Source organism: Acanthochromis polyacanthus, chromosome 7, assembly GCF_021347895.1.
Source record: "Acanthochromis polyacanthus isolate Apoly-LR-REF ecotype Palm Island chromosome 7, KAUST_Apoly_ChrSc, whole genome shotgun sequence".
NCBI lineage: Eukaryota > Metazoa > Chordata > Actinopteri > Pomacentridae > Acanthochromis > Acanthochromis polyacanthus.
The window spans coordinates 19,294,706-19,314,915 of NC_067119.1; the positions used below are offsets into that span (position 1 = coordinate 19,294,706).

General features: G+C 40.8%; 1 protein-coding gene across 3 annotated transcripts in view; it reads right to left on the reverse strand.

Annotated features, from left to right (window-relative positions):
• Positions 1–20,210, reverse strand: part of pcsk5b (proprotein convertase subtilisin/kexin type 5b) — an 87,236-nt gene that overhangs the window by 56,145 nt on the left and 10,881 nt on the right. For all 3 annotated transcript variants that reach the window (XM_022196414.2, XM_022196413.2, XM_022196411.2), the window contains exons 3-5: positions 12,294–12,446; positions 5,538–5,681; positions 3,149–3,225 (exon numbers count right to left, since the gene is read on the reverse strand). In XM_022196414.2, coding sequence (XP_022052106.2) covers positions 3,149–3,225; positions 5,538–5,681; positions 12,294–12,446 — 374 coding nt within the window. The remainder of the gene's footprint in view (positions 1–3,148; positions 3,226–5,537; positions 5,682–12,293; positions 12,447–20,210) is intronic.

The following is a 20,210-nucleotide window of genomic DNA, read 5'->3' on the forward strand; positions in this document are numbered from 1 at the left end:
CACACATGCACCTCATGCAGAGAACATCTGCATCACAACACACCCCTCCGCCCCCCGGAAACAGCTATGACCGCTGCCATGGAGACCCAGCATCTAGCCATCAAAACCCCCGGAATAGAGACAGGGAAGTTTCAGAGTCCAGGGAAGCACTCAGACTTTGGAAAATCCGTTTCATAGTAACCTGATGATCTCTAGTTAACAAGATTACAAGCTACAAAAATATAAAGCATCACTGTCCTCGCTTTGCTGAGGTGAATATGGCAGCATTGGTACTTTCTACGATTAAATAAAATTTTAAAAATGCTTGTAAGTAGGAATTCTTGAACAAAACTGTACTGTCTGCACAGCATTAGAACTATAGGTTGATTTTAAATCAATTTCAAGTCTAGATATTAGAGACATAGACACCATTGTACAGATGTGAAAACTTTCCTCCGATCCTCTGTAGAATTGGAAGTTTAGAGACAAATGAAAACAGTGAGGGTTAAAGTAAAACATACTAAATGGCGGCAAATCGGTAATGGACCACTTTATCGCAGTTAATGAGCCAAACTGCTGACTCGCTCTTTCAAAATGCTTCAACAGTCTCCGCTCAGTTCACTTCACTCCAGTAATCCATAACAGCGTCTGCCTGGCCATCTGTCCAGCCTTTGTGTTCGCCTGTATTTTCCATTTTCTACACATCTGTGCCACAGTCACTCAGGCATCTGTCTGTTCAACCAGAACCACACAACGCTTGTGCAACGGATAAGAGTCAGTGGGAACAATTCAAATGCAGATACCCTTCAGCTTTCTTCACGTTTCACAAGGACGCAGTCACTTCAATGCACAAGTAACTTTTTTTTAGTGTTTTGACCTTGATTGGATTGCATCTACTCTCAGATGTACGTTTCTTTTGATATAAATGTCTGTGAAATTAAATTGTTCGTTAAATTCAACGTTGAAAGTATATTTGTTCCTTCTTTGTGAATCACGTTGAATACATTTCCAGACTTTTTAAATGGGATTAAATGGAATTTTTCAAATGGGATTCCATTTGAATGTAATCTAATGCAGCTTTCAGTGTTTTCAGGTTTTAACAGGATCTAGGAGATTTTTATGGCTGCACAGACTCAGATGCATTCCTAAAAATCACAAATATAATCCCTTAAAAACACTTGATGTTAGAAAGTGGTAACCATGACAGTTAGGAGATGGTCTTTGTAAGACAATGAAGAACATTATTTTTTCTCCTCATGTCATAGTGAACACAAATCTACAGCGTCTGTGAACATGCAGGTGAAAAGCATGTTGTCTTCAGATGAATCAACAAAATGGCCCCATTCATCACAGAAAGAAACTGTAAAATCACACAAACATAAGCAACTTTCAAGCGATCTTTCACCTGGTCATCTGTGATGGAAAGTTACATAAGAAAATTGTGATATTGTGTCAAAACATTTGTCATTAAAAATGTCAGAAAAGTGAACTATTTGCTATAACCCTGACCTGTACTGGAGGAACCATTAGTGAGTCAGATGTGAGTCACAGCTGTGCTAAAATTTCCAAGACTTTTTGGCTGAGCTGCAGGCAGTGTTCAGACATGCAGGTAGGAGACAAGTATGGAAACTAAATAAACACATAAATAGCAAAATATCTATAATATGTAGGCATATCAATATATTGGTAACACAGGAGGGCATTTTAGAAAATACATTGTACGTAATGATTGCCGTTTTTTTTAATTTTTAGAAATTTTGTATCAAATCTTTTTTTATGATTTATGGTGCTCTGACTATGTCACATCGCACAAAAGACATTTTTGAGTTCCCTCTGCTTCTATCCATGTTTGTGCTGTTTCTAAAGCGGCGCAGGACTTTATATTATAGTGAAAAATGAGCTCAGTGAGTAAATATATGAGGAGCAGAAACAGCTTGGGATTTAGAGGGTTAAACAGCAAGCAAGCACACAAACTAAAATCAATCTAACATCACAAACACAATTTTACACAACTGTCAGAATTTCAGGGACAACGGACATCTGACTCAGACATAACAAGATTTTTCCAGATTCATCTTGTCACAATAGATGATCTGTTGACAGTATTTAAAATTCAGCACACACTGAAAGCTCATGGTTAAAGACGATGGTGCATCCAAATGTGTTACTTAGAGAACTGTACTGGAGATTGATGCAGTGATAACATGCTTCATTTTTTCCGTCTCGCATACCTTCAAAGAACAGCTGTTAGAGCCGCTTGTACACACAGACAACAGATTTAAATCCACAAGCATTACATCATCCTTGTTGCTATACAACACAAAGTCTGACAACAATCTGCAGTTTGCCAGATGTAGCTAAAGTTCACTTATTCCTGACAAATCCAGCAGACGACGTGCTTCTTGCCTTTAAGGCACTATGACCAGTCCTAACTTGCCGGGAACTTCACATCACCTTTTCATATTTATTCAGCTTCTATTGAAGATTGTGACTGCAATGATTATCTTTAGTTCTTCAATCCCGTATGAGAATTCATTGCAAAGAGAACAGTAACATGAAAAGTTCAAAAGTACACCATGATTCTGTCCACAAACATAACATCACAGACAGCAGTGGATTCAACCCTAAAAGGAAACCAGCTCATTAAGCTGCATCTGTAGCCTCATGTCTCTTTAAGACAATACATTACCAGCAAGGACTGAGCCGCTGCCACCGCTACACACACACACACACACACACACACACACACACACACACACACACACACACACACACACACACACACACAGTCAAAGCCAAACTGGCACAAGACAAGTGCATGAGCAAGGGAGTTTCTTTTTTTCCCCCTGCCACACACATACAGTACAGACAAATACACACAAGTTCTTCCAAACAGAAAAACCACAACGCACCCACAAATGTCACAATCAAATTCAGTAATGTAGCTCATCGCACCCACAACAAAGTCAGGACTCCGCAAATACAAACATATTGAAGGACAGCACTTCTGGGAAAATCAATCAGGAAAACGCTGAGACGCTGAAGAGTATTTGGCAAAAGTAACAACAAAACACTGAAGCCACATGCTTATTTTTTTACCTGAACCCAATTTGAACGGCTAAAATGATGTTTGTCCCTCTTGTCTGTGGGATAGGTATTGTTCTCTTACTTGTTTTCGTTGGTTGCATCATATCGAGGCATTGGATCCACGTCGTTGCTGTTGACATCATAGCTTGCTTGAGGATCCTGGAGGAGACACGGAGGTCAAAACATGCATATCAAACACCAAAAGAACATCTGGAATAATGTTCTGAATATAGATGGTGAACAGGCTAATTTATGAGAAGACACACATTATCAGTGTGTGTGTCTGTGTCTGTGTGTGTGTGCATCACTGACTTGTAGAACACTGAAAAGCTTCTCTAACCGAGTCAAACACTTCACATGAGCATCACTCACAACAGTTTTGCAAATCGAATGCAATCAGAGCTAACCCAATCTGCCGTGCCGCTCGCCCCTCGGCATCAACAAATCCAGGCATTAAGAGTAGCTAATGACAGCAGCGCAGCCCCTGTCAAACAGGGTGTGAATCTTTTTATCTGCACAGTTGATTGATGGTCTTACCTGCTGCTTCAGGCTGCTCTAACTATCTGGCCTTGGTCTGAGGCAGACATACTTCAGCATGCACATAAAGTCTGGAACCGCAAATAAATAAACATGCACACACAGCATACCTGCACACCCACAGGTTTAAGGAAACATCCCTCTAATATGTCATCCGTGACGCAGGACTATCTGATCCAAACTACACCCATTACTGTAATCCACTTGATCACTATAATAACGATTCAGTCATGCGGTGAAAAGGACATTAACTTCATAAATAATCTGCTTTTAATATCTCAGTTATAATTATCTTTGATTTAAATTTGTACACTGCGTCTTTTTCCACAACAAAGAACTTCGATGTTGATACAGTGCCCGTAAAAAGAGTTTATTTTGCTTTTCAATACTGAACCATGATCAATTTAATTCGGCATTTCTGATGAATATTTTTTAAAAGACTTCTTCATATCAAAGTGTAAACGGATTTCAACAACATAATAGTCATTAATTGAAAATCTAAAACATAAAGTAAGTGACTGCACAAGCATTCACCTCCGTCAAGTCTGTGTTTAGTAGATGGAGCTTTGGCAGCACTTACAGTACTGAGCCTGTGTGGATAGATCTGAATCAGCCTTCCACTTTTGGACACTGTAATTTTACCCCATTCTACTCCACTAAACAGCCTCTTTACAAGCCTTCCACGTCCTGCTGCTCAGACAACCCACATCATGATGCTGCCACCACCATGCTTTACAGAGGGGATGCTATGTTTGAGATGATGTGCAGTGTTTGATGTCTGCCAAATATAGTGTCAGATGGCCAAAAAGCCTAAATTTGGTCTCATCAGACCAAAGACCCTTTTAGCCGACTCCAGACACTCTCTCATGCCTTACAGCAAACTCTAGTCGAGAATACGAGCATTTTTCAACGGTGAATTTCTCTCTGCCGCTCTCTCATAAACCTTTGACCGGTGAAGAACAGGCAACAGTTGTTTTATGCCGTCTCTTCCACCTCATCTGCTGGAGCTTGTAACTCCTTCAGAGGACTCATAGGTGTCTTGGTGGCCTCACTCGTTAGTCTTTTTGTTGCACTGTAACACAGTTTTTGAGGACACACAGCTCGAAGCAGATTTATAGTGTACATACTTCACCTCTTCAATTTATAGTTGTCTTTTCTTGTTTTTCTTGCTGTCACTTTGCTGCTGTGATGCTGCAAATTTCCCCTTGTGGGACCAATAAAGGAGATTCTATTCTATTCGCATGTGTCGTATTTCTTTCATTTTTTAATGATGGCTCTAACTGCACTCCGAGGGGTATTCAGTGACTTGGATTTGTTTTGTATCCATCCCCTGACTTATTCGTTTTGATAACCTTTTCATGAAGTTCCATAGAGTCTCCATTTGTCTTTACAGTGAAGTTAAAGTCAGGAGGACTAATTCCACAGTGACTGGACCTTCTAGATATTGCCGTATTTATACTAGCCAACGTATTTATACATTTCAAACCCATTCACTGTAGTCAGATGATTTGTTTTCACCGACTGCGTGACTTCTAGCACCACTTGACTGCAGCGTATAATTAGGAAAGCCACTTTAAAGAGGTAAATGACTCAATTTACATATATCTTTATTTAATTGACATAAATTTGTAGAAACGAGAACTGCTTTTTATCAATTTTTGCCAATTCAATGTAGAAAATCAATAAAAAGGGGAAACTAACAAGGAACGGAGATGATTTTTTTTTAAAATCAGACTGCTGTGGTCCTGTTACACACACCCTGAATCAGATACACTCACAGCCACTAACACATAAACAAACACATTTGAATTCGCATACTTCCCTAGACCTCATGCACACACAAAAATTAACACTGATTTCCCTGATGACTAACCATCCGGCATGCACACACTGTCACTCATAGCCGCCCTACACGCGCATACATACACACTCACGTAGTTCTGAGAGAGGTCTGGATGGTTTCTCTCGATCCCGTCATCCAGTATGGTCACCACCACATCTTTCCCCGTGTAGCCCCTCTTCCACGCCCCCATGATGTTCATATCCGACTGGCAGTTATGAACATCATCGTTACAGTGCTGGAGAGATGGAAACAGATGGTGAGGGGAGAGCAGGTGGAGGGAAAAATAAAAACATATGAGGTAGGGGTTAGCAAATGTGCAGATGTACAACTTGACTTTATCTTTACGTACGCCAAGCAGGTCCATTATCACTCATCACACAGGGGTAAAATCTGTTATAACCAAGTCCAAACAAGTTAAAGTCTTAAAAATTCAATGCAAAATTTCATATAGCCTGGTTAAACTATAATAAAATTCATTTAGCATTACGGTACAGGAGCATAAAAACTCTGACTTCCAGACTGAAAAACTGTTTTTATCCCAGAGCTGTCCAGTCCATTTCCTCCCTGCACACACAACAAACACACTATGTGCAATAAAGAACTGAGTCATGCACTGGACTACACTTTACACTCAGCCTACTGCTCATGTGCGCTAATTCTGTTTAAATATTTATATTTTTGAGGTTTTAAAGAAAAAAAGTGATTTTATTTCATTTGTATATAGTGTGCCATTTTCTGTTTTCATCTATAGCTGGGAGTCACCAATCGCAATTTTGCTGTGTGGAAACACAATGACTATAAAGATTCTTGATTCTTATAATGTCTAATGCCAGGTCTGAACAACACAGTATATGAGACAGTAAGATAGTGACTGAGTCAGAATAAGCGATGATAGAGTAGGGGTGTGCTGATTATTAGTCGAGTCAATTTTTAGATGCAAAATTCAGCATTTTTCAAACCATTGTTATGTACACATGTGGACAAAATTGTTGGTACCCCTCAGTTAAAGAAGGAAAAACCCACAATTCTCACTGAAATCACTTGAAACTCACAAAAGTAACAATAAATAAAAATTTATTGAAAATTAAATAATCAAAATCAGCCATCACTTTTGAATTGTTGATTAACATAATTATTTTAAAAAACAAACTAATGAAATAGGGCTGGACAAAAATGATGGTACCCATAACTTAATATTTTGTTGCACAACCTTTTGAGGCAATCACTGCAATTAAACGATTTCTGTATTTGTCGATGAGCGTTCTGCAGCTGTCAACAGGTATTTTGGTCCACTCCTCATGAGCAAACAGCTCCAGTTGTCTCAGGTTTGATGGGTGTCTTCTCCAAATGGCATGTTTCAGCTCCTTCCACATATGTTCAATGGGATTCAGATCTGGGCTCATAGAAGGCCACTTTACAATAGTCCAACGCTTTTCTCTCAGCCATTCTTGGGTGTTTTTGGCTGTGTGTTTTGGATCGTTGTCCTGTTGGAAGACCCATGACCTGCGACTGAGACCAAGCTTTCTGACACTAGGCAGCACATTTCTCTCCAGAATGCCTTGATAGTCTTCAGATTTCATCGTACCTTGCACACTTTCAAGACACCCTGTGCCAGATGCAGCAAAGCAGCCCCAAAACATTACTGAGCCTCCTCCATGTTTCACCGTAGGGACAGTGTTCTTTTCTTCGTATGCTTGGTTTTTGAGTCTATGAACATAGAGTTGATGTGCCTTACCAAAAAGCTCCAGTTTGGTCTCATCTGTCCAAAGGACATTCTCCCAGAAGCTTTGTGGCTTGTCAACATGCATTTTTGCAAATTCCAGTCTCGCTTTTTTATGAGTTTTTTTCAGCAGTGGTGTCCTCCTTGGTCGTCTCCCATGAAGTCCACTTTGGCTCAAACAACGACGAATGGTGCGATCTGACACTGATGTACCTTGGCCTTGGAGTTCACCTTTAATTTCTTTGGAGGTTGCTCTGGGCTCTTTGGATACAATTCCAACGATCCGTCTCTTCAATTTGTCATCAATTTTCCTCTTGCGGCCACGTCCAGGGAGGTTGGCTACTGTCCCGTGGGTCTTGAACTTCTGAATAATATGAGCCACTGTTGTCACAGGAACTTCAAGCTGTTTAGAGATGGTCTTATAGCCTTTACCTTTAAGATGTTTGTCTATAATTTTTTTTCGGATGTCCTGGGACAATTCTCTCCTTCGCTTTCTGTTGTCCATGTTCAGTGTGGTACACACCTTTTCACCAAACAGCAGGGTGACTACTTGTCTCCCTTTAAATAGGCAGACTGACTGATTATGAGTTTGGAAACACCTGTGATGTCAATTAAATGACACACCTGAGTTAATCATGTCACTCTGGTCAAATAGTTTTCAATCTTTTATAGAGGTACCATCATTTTTGTCCAGGCCTGTTTCATTAGTTTGTTTTTTTAAATAATTATGTTAATCAACAATTCAAAAGTAATGGCTGTTTTTGATTATTTAATTTTCAATAAATTTTTATTTATTCTTACTTTTGTGAGTTTCAAGTGATTTCAGTGAGAATTGTGGGTTTTTCCTTCTTTAACTGAGGGGTACCAACAATTTTGTCCACGTGTGTATTAAAATGATTACCAAAAAGCTACTTTGGCTCTGATGCACATGCCTCTCTCTTTAAGCAGTAAATGCGGGCTTTAGAAATGCTCAGCCCTGTGTGCTTGGCATGCGTTTCAGGAGTAATGACCTATTGACAATGAACAATAGAGGTTGAAAAGTTCTCTACTAATTCAACACAAGGAAAACACAAATATAAAAAAGCATTTCAGTGAAGTTTTGTGTGGAGATCTATGCTATTCTACATTTTGAAGAAGAGATTATCAGTTTCACTGCATATATATTGTTTCCAATTATCGATAACACCACATCAGTCAATCCATATTATAGTTATTCACTCTTGCTGTGACTTGGCTGAAGCACATGACAGACTCCACACTGATCATGTATCAACTATCACCCGTTATCGTCCCTGCCATCAGGAGAGAAGTGCTAGGAACCAGCTACCGGAAACAAGAACCCAAACAAATCGCTATGGGTTGCACAAAGAGGACGGCTCTTCTGCCTGTCTTTCACTTCCACATTGTGTGTGCTGAGTGTGCTGCTGTGACACGATGGGAGGGACGGAAAAAATCCTGACTTGATAGTGTTTCTGTCAGGATGTCAGGAGGCGTCCCAGATTCAGCATCTGTTGTCAATGATGACAGCAGGAGAAACTATCAGTTGTCAACTGTTCAATGAGATCCTTCAGTTGAGGCTATTTTTGAGTAAATATTGTTAAGTTTGAACCAGATACTATTTCACCATTTGAATGAAAAGCCAAATTTTTAAAAAACTGTAAATACCAAACTGGCCAGTACTGATAAAAGCATAAAAGAATACAATGACATCAAATCACTGGGGGGAAATGCTTAACACGTGTTCCTTTTTTACCTTCCTGCCTCCTGAGGCCCATTAGCACTGAACCAAAGGCTCATATTCACCTGAATCTCAGCCGCTCACAGTTCTTGTAAACTTGTCTTATGATAATGCATTTATTGGCTGAAGCTGATCTGTTATCAAGTGTCTGATTAACCCTTTGAACACCAAGCAGTTTCAGTTCTGTTTTTACTCACACCTCCAACTCGACTTGAAAATGTCGTCTGTGCGGTATGATAGTTATAAAGATATAAATTATAATAAAAACTAAAAGAATGAAAATTACATTTTTTAGATTTTTTTTATTTTAGAAAAAAAAATAAAAACTGGAATCCACATGTTTGACATTTTTCCAAGTACCTGTAGGTATGGTGGTTATTCACACTCTCGATATTTTACTACATACAGTTTGAATTAGTTTTCGTACTTCTCTCCTCCATGCAAACAAAACTTGCGGTTCAGTGCAGTTCAGCTGAAAAGTCTCTACATTTTTGTTATGTGACTGCCGGCAACAGCTGTGCTACTAATAGCTCCCTGGTTTTGTCAAGAGGCACAGAATTTTTCTGTATTTTATCAAATCTGGATGCAGCAAATGGTTTGCTTTAGGCCACTTTTAATTGGGACATGCAGGGTGATGTGAAATATCACTTCATAATTTCATGCTTTGATTTGGTTTCCTGACAGAAGTTTAAGCACCATCAAAATCTGACAGTTTTTTCAGTTTTTACTGACTTTCAAACTTGCTTGTGGGTTTTGGAGTTGAAGTGGTCAAATGACATTTTAAACTGTAAGATTTTGAGCTGTCTGAAGGGTAGGGCTGTACCCGAATATCCCGAATATCTGGATATTCGTTCGCTATGGCACTATCCGGATATTAATTTGGTATCCGAATATTCGCCCCACCCCCCACCCCCCGTCAGACGTTACCGGGCGGAAAGAATATGCCGCGTTACTGTCTTCCCTCCGCCTTCGGTCCACATCGGCACTTATCGGCTCATCTCATCATGTGATCACATAAACATATACACACATGTCTATAACATATACACATATGCCTATGTGATCACTCCCTCCTCCCCCCAGACGAAAATATTCGGAGCTCGTCTCTTCCCTGCGCCTTTGGCCCACTTCGGCTCGTCCCGCCGTGTTCTTCGGCTCATTTCGGCTCCTCCATTCGTGTTTGTAAACACCACCCGATGGCCGGGTGGCTGCCGACTCTGACGTCGCGCTTCACTTCGTTGCATAAACACAAGACAAGATGCAGAAGACCTCTGCTGAGGACAAAACGAAGGCAACGAAGGTCGGTTTACACTGGGTTCAATGTGTCATCAGGAAATGTTGGCCAGAACTTTCTAAAAATGAAAAAGGATCCGAATTTTCGGGCCGTCTGTGTCACAAGCCGCCGCCGCCGCCGCCGCCACTACCGCACCCCCCCCACCCCCCGTCGGACGTTACGGGGCAGCACGAATATTCGGATATTCCTCTTTAACAGGGCTCGAATACTCGGAGGCCAGAAACCACTATTCGGGCCTGCCCTACTGAAGGGAAACTTGAAAATCATGAGAGGAAGGTGGGCAATCCAAAAAATTATGCTGTGAGACTGACAGACGATTTGAAGCTTTAGCAACCAAAAGCAAAATTTTAAATCAGATCGAAACACTCCATCAGAACATGTGCCTTTTATGCATGATGTTTACTGTTATGGTAGGTTTGTGCTTTCTGCTAAAGGAGAAAGAAATTAAAAAAAACGTAAACATCACAATTTTTTTAAACAAATGAGTGATGCTGAAGGAGGATCTGACCCGATAATGTACTTCTGTTTTACTACTTTCTAGTTAGACTGTAGCACAACAAATGACGGTTCATTATACACCAACGACCCCCAACTAATACTGTCAGTCTGAATACAGACTGAGGCCAAGATCTTAGTAGCCCTATAAGGTACAGTCAATTCCAGCCATTTTCAGTACAAAAAAATCGCTAATATTTTATTTGTAAATAAAAATATGATGAGAAATACAGGGAATATTGGACGAGCATCGCGAGGTGCATTTCCTCAAAAACGACCGATTCGTGGATTATATACCGACTTCAAGACATGTTTTGGACAAAATATTTTACTGGCTTGTTTCGTCTGGATGTCCAAGGTTGGATTATGGCCGTTTTTTGTGGAATATTTTCATCTGTGTGTAATAATGAACCCGCAAATGTGAGTCGCGCTGTGTACGTTAAAGCCGTGTATAGAGAACGGATGGATGGATATTTGTTGTTTGTCGGAGAAATGTGTTTATATTACCCGCTGTGGTAATCACATCTGAAAGTGATTTATACCGGCGGATTCATGAAAATCTAAGCTTTCCATCGGTGTATAATGTTTCTATTATCGAGTTGGCAGTGTCGTTCTATTTCGAAAAATGCTTATGCAGATATCAAAACGGCCCGCCCGCGGGCCGCTGAACCATAACGGGTTGAAGCCATCTCACACAGCCACTAAAATCTGAATTAATTCTGATAATTTGTAGGTAATTTCAAAGTGATTCCAGTTTGAAAATGACACCCTAAATAACTGGTACTAACTAATAGTAATTTTTCCTGAACATGAGGAGAATTCTGTGTTCTGGAATAAGTAAAAAAAATAAATCAATATACAGCCAGACTGGCGACCATAGCCTACGTCAGGTAACTGTTAGATTTGAACGGAGGTAGCATTTATCTAAATCTAAATGAACACAAGCAATAAGTCCAGAGTTCGATCCTAAAGCTTGAAAAATATAAAACCTCTGGTCAAAGTATCATGATTTATCTACACTAAAGTTATGAATTGACAGAGCAGAGGACACTCAACCACACAGATCCACGTGCAAGAGCAGTGATCTGAGGGTGTATGTAAACACGGATGATAAGACTGAAAATCTGACTGAATGCACAAGAGTACAGGGAAACGATTTCAAAATTCAAAAACAGAGACACGGAAATTCCTACTTGTGGGTGGACATTCCTGTGACAAATACTTATGAATAAACACAGAAAATCTTGCTTTGACCCTAAACTGTCTCATTTCAAATTGAGGTACCTCAAAAATGTCGTTACTATAACCTTTCTATTCTTTTATTCAGTAAAGTCCACACACACACACACCCACAAACACACATAAATCCCTTAGATCCACTTGACCTGCAGTAATCAGAACCATGCCATGACCTGAGTCAGCCTTTGACCCACAAACTGGATAAATGTGGGCAAACAACTGCACACAATCCTTTGAGGAGAACAGACGAACATAGCACAGACTTGACTCATTGGCTCTGCGTGCTTCAGGACGTCCGATATTTCTGCTTTGGTGCGGTGGACATGCAAACAGAGACGGATTTCGGTGCACAGCTACTTACAATGTACCACATACTGCTCCACTTGGCGTCATTATAGAATATGTTGTTTTGGGCCGGGCTGCTTTGGGCGGGGCTGGACAGGGAAAGGGGCGGGGCCTGTCTGTAATCCCTCTTGATCCTCCTCTTCACCACCTGCTGTTGTATCCACTCCACCTGAACGCACACAAAGACAGGAGATAGCAGAAACTGAGAAGCCGTCGAATAGTAACACACAGCGGCAGCAGAATTACTTCACAGAGTTCATCTTCAATAAAATAAGTGCAGATGCAGTGGCTATACTTCTTGTTGTTTGCCTTATGTGATGCACTCAAACAGAGAACAAAGATACCAACCATCTCCACATAATATATGTGACAAGGATGCTGTCGTGCCCGACCAACCGAGACAGAGAAAACATTACAAAAGCAGCAGCGGAGAATTGATTTTCTTTATGTGTGAGTCATGAGACTAGATGACATTTTCTTACTGTAGACAGAGACACTGCCCAGAGGGACATTTTTTGTTTTATTGAGGGGGTAAAGGTGTCAGTGCACAGCCGTGAGGCAATTTCAAGCTTATAGATTGTCCATAAATACGTGCAACAAAGCTTTGTGAGATCTCCGCACGTAAATGTGGAAAAAGGTGAAAACAACTACCCATTAAAATTATCTGCTCAGAGAAACAGCAGCAGCACATAAAGTACCTGTGGAAGCAAATATTCAAGAAGCCTCACAAAAATACAGATTTATTATTTTTTAAAGTTATCCTTTTACCCATCTAAATGTTACCCTTTGCGCATTTAACCTACAAGAGTTTTGCTGTGAATAAATCAGCACATATCTCCCTGTCTGTGAATAGACAGGCTAACACACACACATGCACTAAGACTTGTATGTCTCTCAGGTAACATCAATCTCTCAAAAGTTATGAGCTCGCTTCAAGGCGCAAGGCATTCCTTGGCAGGAATCTCACTCCACTCTCCTTCAGACGGAATTTTCCGATTTCAAAATCAGCATTGTTGGATCTGAATGTCACGGCTGGACCCACTTGCTTGGCCCTGGTCAACTCTTTTTAAAACCATGAAGTCTTATGTTTAGTCTAGCAGACTTCATGTGTCTAAAAAGACTTCATCAGAGGTTTACGTGTACCACTGATGACAACACAGAAACTGAAATATTAGTAGGTATGAGATTGGTACAACACATGAGAAACAGAGAGAGTACGCGTAAATCTGTGTGAAAGATGTAAATATTGCTGTAATGAATAAGTCCGGGATTTTTCAGACCAAGGTTGCACCTAAACTTGATTGCGGAATAGTTTACACAGTCTATATGATAATTTTAGCAGTGCATGTTCAGATGCAACACTGTGGAGCTACTCCTTATTCATACATTATTTTCCAGTGTAGATGTGCAATCCCTCTGCGATGCTTCCCGCTCCATCCTCTGTGAACCAAAAGCTGTACACACGAAATACAAAGGAACTCCAGTCGTAGCAGATAATCATTAGAATAATTTTCACATTGCAAAAGTGGTTTTGTTTTGTTTTGTTGCCCAGTTTGCCAGTTCCAGAGACTTTAGTGAATAATGTCCAACTGTAAGGACAAAGCATTTCTCCACATCAATACGGCTCCAGCAGACAGAGCGCAGAAGAGAGAAAAAAGAGAATAGCTGACATAATGACTGCAGAGTGATTATCTGGTCTCATGCACTGAAACAATCTGCCAGGCTCTCCGGAGAGTTGGAGAGCGAGGCAACAAGACAAGATAAGACGAGAGGAGAGGCGATAAAGAGCTGAAGAGAACGAGTCCCAGGAGAGTCAATAAAAAAAGACAGAGCTCGAAGGGGAGGGAAGCGAAAACAAATAGCGAGAGAGACCGAAAGGCAGCGAGTGGAAGGAGGATAATTGATTTTATAAATAACATCGATTTAATAACTCAAGTATGTAGCCCTATATAGATTGCAAACGAGGGAGAGGAAGAAACGATCGAGCAGGTGACGTCATTTAATAACTGTGCAGAACTCCCTCTTAAGAGAGCAAGATAGGGGTGAAAAAGAAAAGAGCAAAGCGGGGCAGAGAGAAAGATAAAGAGTCTAAACCCCGTGAGATATTTCGTTTTAGCCCGATGCTCCTCCCGTCTGTCGAGGTCTCAGCTCATTTCACTCCAACTTCTATCAGGACCATCAGCTTCAAAGCAACCGTTTACACACGCCATTAGCCGCAAAACAACACTGTCATCAGGAATCGTACGAGAGTGTCTGCGCAAAACCACTGGTGTATCATTACAATTTGCATGCATTAGCATAGCATCAACCACAATCTTTGATCAGCAGTGTAACTCCCAACTGCTCTTGTCCGCAACTTGGTTATTCCAAGGAGGCCTGATGATGAATGAATTACTGCGTCTCACGTCGCCACAAATCCTCTCCCACTGTCATAAATTCTTCTATAGACTGACAAGACAAAGACTTCACCAAAGAAAAAAAAGGAAAAGAAATGATTCTGCTGAAGTCGGATCTTTTGTGTAGTTTACCTCTCATGTCTTGGATAAAACCCACAAATTAAAAGGACCCAAGTTATGCCTTTTTTACTTTACAAATTAACAAAAGCACGTGTCTTTTAATTCTCTGCTTAAAATACTTCAAAGATGGTTCATTTTACTATGACTCTGTAACTCTAGCTTTGTTCTACACACGTGGACAAAATTGTTGGTACCCCTCAGTTAAAGAAGGAAAAACCCACAATTCTCACTGAAATCACTTGAAACTCACAAAAGTAACAATAAATAAAAATTTATTGAAAATTAAATAATCAAAAACAGCCATTACTTTTGAATTGTTGATTAACATAATTATTTAAAAAAACAAACTAATGAAACAGGCCTGGACAAAAATGATGGTACCTCTATAAAAGATTGAAAACTATTTGACCAGAGTGACATGATTAACTCAGGTGTGTCATTTAATTGACATCACAGGTGTTTCCAAACTCATAATCAGTCAGTCTGCCTATTTAAAGGGAGACAAGTAGTCACCCTGCTGTTTGGTGAAAAGGTGTGTACCACACTGAACATGGACAACAGAAAGCGAAGGAGAGAATTGTCCCAGGACATCCGAAAAAAAATTATAGACAAACATCTTAAAGGTAAAGGCTATAAGACCATCTCTAAACAGCATGAAGTTCCTGTGACAACAGTGGCTCATATTATTCAGAAGTTCAAGACCCACGGGACAGTAGCCAACCTCCCTGGACGTGGCCGCAAGAGGAAAATTGATGACAAATTGAAGAGACGGATCGTTGGAATTGTATCCAAAGAGCCCAGAGCAACCTCCAAAGAAATTAAAGGTGAACTCCAAGGCCAAGGTACATCAGTGTCAGATCGCACCATTCGTCGGTGTTTGAGCCAAAGTGGACTTCATGGGAGACGACCAAGGAGGACACCACTGCTGAAAAAAACTCATAAAAAAGCGAGACTGGAATTTGCAAAAATGCATGTTGACAAGCCACAAAGCTTCTGGGAGAATGTCCTTTGGACAGATGAGACCAAACTGGAGCTTTTTGGTAAGGCACATCAACTCTATGTTCATAGACTCAAAAACCAAGCATACGAAGAAAAGAACACTGTCCCTACGGTGAAACATGGAGGAGGCTCAGTAATGTTTTGGGGCTGCTTTGCTGCATCTGGCACAGGGTGTCTTGAAAGTGTGCAAGGTACGATGAAATCTGAAGACTATCAAGGCATTCTGGAGAGAAATGTGCTGCCTAGTGTCAGAAAGCTTGGTCTCAGTCGCAGGTCATGGGTCTTCCAACAGGACAACGATCCAAAACACACAGCCAAAAACACCCAAGAATGGCTGAGAGAAAAGCGTTGGACTATTGTAAAGTGGCCTTCTATGAGCCCAGATCTGAATCCCATTGAACATATGTGGAAGGAGCTGAAACATGCCATTTGGAGAAGACACCCATCAAACCTGAGACAGCTAGAGCTGTTTGCTCATGAGGAGTGGGCCAAAATACCTGTTGACAGCTGCAGAACGCTCATTGACAAATACAGAAATCGTTTAATTGCAGTGATTGCCTCAAAAGGTTGTGCAACAAAATATTAAGTTATGGGTACCATCATTTTTGTCCAGCCCTATTTCATTAGTTTGTTTTTTTAAATAATTATGTTAATCAACAATTCAAAAGTGATGGCTGATTTTGATTATTTAATTTTCAATACATTTTTATTTATTGTTACTTTTGTGAGTTTCAAGTGATTTCAGTGAGAATTGTGGGTTTTTCCTTCTTTAACTGAGGGGTACCAGCAATTTTGTCCACGTGTGTAAATGGTCTGTTTCAGTGTCTGCAGCTTTAAATGTAGCTTAACTGCTGCTGTCCATGTCCCCTTCAGGAAGACGACTGTCTCTGCATCTGTGATGGATTGAGAGGAGAAAAATTGTGTACCAGCTAGACCTGAAGGAGTGTCTGAGACCAAAGGGCTGTACGACAAAGCAGGAATAATGAGTTAGTGAGGTATGCTGAGCGTAAAGTCAGAGTTGTTCATGTCATGAAGGTGACTCTCTTTCAACCTGCTTGATCACCATGGCGACTGATACGGCACAGTGAAGGTTCTGTTCAGAGTTTCAGATGTCAATCAGCAGTAAGAGGTAACAAAACACAATAACAGTAACAGCCATTGTTAGTTTGTTTCAAATTGGTCTCAGAGTTTCTGACATCTGAGTGTTCCTCATGCTGGCACACAGTTGAAGTAAATGGTAATACTGGTCACCTAACAACCCAACACTAAGAATTGTCCTGCTGTTGTGGTGACATTTCCATCAATAATAAAAGTAATCTACTGAGGCTTCATTTCCACAGATGCTGGGAGTACATTAAGACTTTAGTGTTCACTCTTGCAGCCAACATCAGAACATTTGGTTTGTTTTGTTCGTGGAGGAGACGTTTTACAGTTATCAAAAGCAGCCTTAGAAAGTTAACCAACCTGGTGGGCTGAGAGGCAGCTGCTCATTCTGTATAGCTCACCTGGAAGTAGCGATGGGGCAGGCTTATGCAAATTTCTAGCTGGACAACTACTGGTTCCTCCCTTCCTGTTTGCCAACTGAACACAATTTGACTGGCTTGCAAAGCTGGGAGGCTAGCTAGGAAGAGGTGAGCAGGAGTAAACGTCTTCTCATTCTTGCAGCTTTTATTTTCATGTTCAAGTTTTTAAAACATGCAAAACACGGTAAAATGGGTTTTTACCATATAGGACCAAGGATTTCTGTTCATTTTGATTAAAAATGGCTTAATGTATCTACATGCTACATTCATATGACTGCAGTGCTTTTGAGCAAGACACCCTGACAGTTAGAAGAGCAGGAATCTCCAACTCTTCAGCCTGGTGCTGCTCTGTAGCTGATGATGACCTCCATGCTCCCTAAAGAAAGGCAAGACTGAGGATCAATGAATGTATTATTGCAGCTATATACTTCCCATCCTACATGCGGGCAGTGTAGTGAGTAAAAGACTCATACAGCATTTCTAATGCATTGTTTCTACTGACACATCCATCTACCTGACAGAGTGAAGACCAGATGAGGCTGGTTTGCCATCTGAGTCTTCCTTTGGTTTAGTCACATTTTTTGAAAAATGAAATGTTCAGCCAAAACAAAGCTTCTCACTTTAGGTTTACAGGCTGAAAACCATCTTTAATTTCATTACAAAAAAAGAACACAGTTTTCAAAAGCATTTAATTTGTAAAGTTGTAATTAGAACTGCAATAATTCATTAAATAATTATCAAGTTGTCTACTAAATTATTCCTCAAGTGAGTAATTGGTTTGAGTAATGATTTTAAGAAAAATAAAATCTAAATTCTCCGACTCCAGCTTCTTAAATGTGAATATTTTTTTGGATTCTTTCCTCCTCTATAACAGCACACTAAATTTCTTTGGTTTGTGAACAAAAGAAGATGCTTGAGAATTTCACCTTGGGCTTTGGAAAACACTGACCAACTATTTTCACCATTTTCTGACATTTTACAGTTCAAACGACTAATCGATTAATTGAGAAAATAATCAGTAGATGAAGATAATCTAGTTAAAACAGGCTATGGTTAGTCTACGGCCGAAGTAGTCCTGGAATGATCTCTAACTGATCATCAATGTCCTCATTTTCACTCCTCGTGTTATTCACAGCTTCTATTTAAGAATGGTGAGAGGATAAAGAGGAGAGAAAACACTGTTGAAGCCAAACGAAAATTATTCAAGCCAACTGTGACCAACAGCATCAAAACGAGTACAAAGGCTAAGTAAATAAGTCCAGAGGTTTCAGTGGGAATGTGCGGGACGTTGACATTAATATCAAGATGTCTAAACAGCACTGCTGGTATTTATATATAAAACAACTCAGCATTTACACTCGGAAAGGAGTTGATAATTTACTTTTATTGATTTTCCTGGGGGGCTGCACAGTGGAGTAGTGGTTAGCACTTTCGCCTTGCAGTGAGAAGATCCTGGTTCGTATCCCAGGGTGGGCCTGGGATCTTTCTGCATGGAGTTTGCATGTTCTCCCTGTGCTTGCGTGGGTTTTCTCCGGGTACTCCGGCTTCCTCCCACAGTCCAAAAATATGCTGAGGTTAATTGATTACTCTAAATTGCCCGTACGTGTGAATGTGAGTGTGCTTGTTTGTCTGTATATGTAGCCCTGTGACAGACTGGCGACCTGTCCAGGGTGTCCCCTGCCTTCGCTCAAGTCAGCTGGGATAGGCTCCAGCACCCCCCGCGACCCTAATGAGGATAAAGTGGTGTATAGAGGATGGATGGATGATTTTCCTGGAAACACAGAACTGTTCCAAAGAGCAGTTTCACCACAGTCTAACGATCCTACAGGAATCACTGTCTCGCTACAATAGATTATGACATCCTTATAATATCTGCCAAGTACACTACAGCAGAATGGATGTAATGTGCACGTGTTTTACTGTTTCATGTCGTATGTGATGTTAAATATTTCATTTCAGCAACATCTGTCGAAAAGTGGTTCCCTGGTTTTGATCGTCATACTGCTGGTGTCTTTACGTGGATTATATTTTAAAAACTATGCTTTGTGTAGGATGACTTGAGGCGAATATTGGTATCCAGCAGTTTTTCTACAGCTCTGCCATTCTTGTTCTGTGCCTGATGAAAATCCCTCACTGACAACAGCCTACAGTGATCCACATCAGCTGTGTCACATCTTCCAGTCCCTTCCCAAACAAAGACAATATTCCCTCTTAAACTTACCCATGTATCACTGTCGTCATTTTAGTGCCAATTTGCTGGCCGGCTCTGAGGCGTGACGATCTACTCCATTCATCCAACTCCAGCTTGGTGGAGCAGAAGAATGATCTGTTAGCACCTGAACCTCTCTATCGCCCTCCTTTTCTCCCCTTCTGTCCAACTCCCTCCACTATCTCACTCTTACTTTTCTCATCTCGCTTCCTCATCTGCTTCCTTCTCGCCGTCTCTACTTCACTGCGTTTTTGGTCTTCTTCTCGGCAGATGCCCATTTCTCTCTCAGATGGCCTGTCTTTCTCTCACATTCCCACTCCAACCCCCTTCCTCCCTCCCTCTCTCGCTCATTCGCTCTCTGTTTAAGGGTTTGCAGGTGGCTCTTGTTGGCTGGGTCAGTAACCAGGGGAAACTGGGGAAGAGTTCACTTCAATAGAACAAATGGGAACAAATTGATCCACTTTCACTGCTGTTTGTGTGACGATGTTTGAGCTGCAGGCAAAAAAAAAAAAAAAAAAGCCAAGGGTATTTAAAGACAAATAAAGGCCAAAGGCTAGTGAGCAGAATCCCCACAGCAACCTTTGGACTGATGAGACGAGAAGCCAGTTCTGGAACATAAGTGCATGTCAGAGACTCGGCGCTGAGTCGCACAACTTTTCACAGACGGTGCGAGCCGCGGTGCTGTG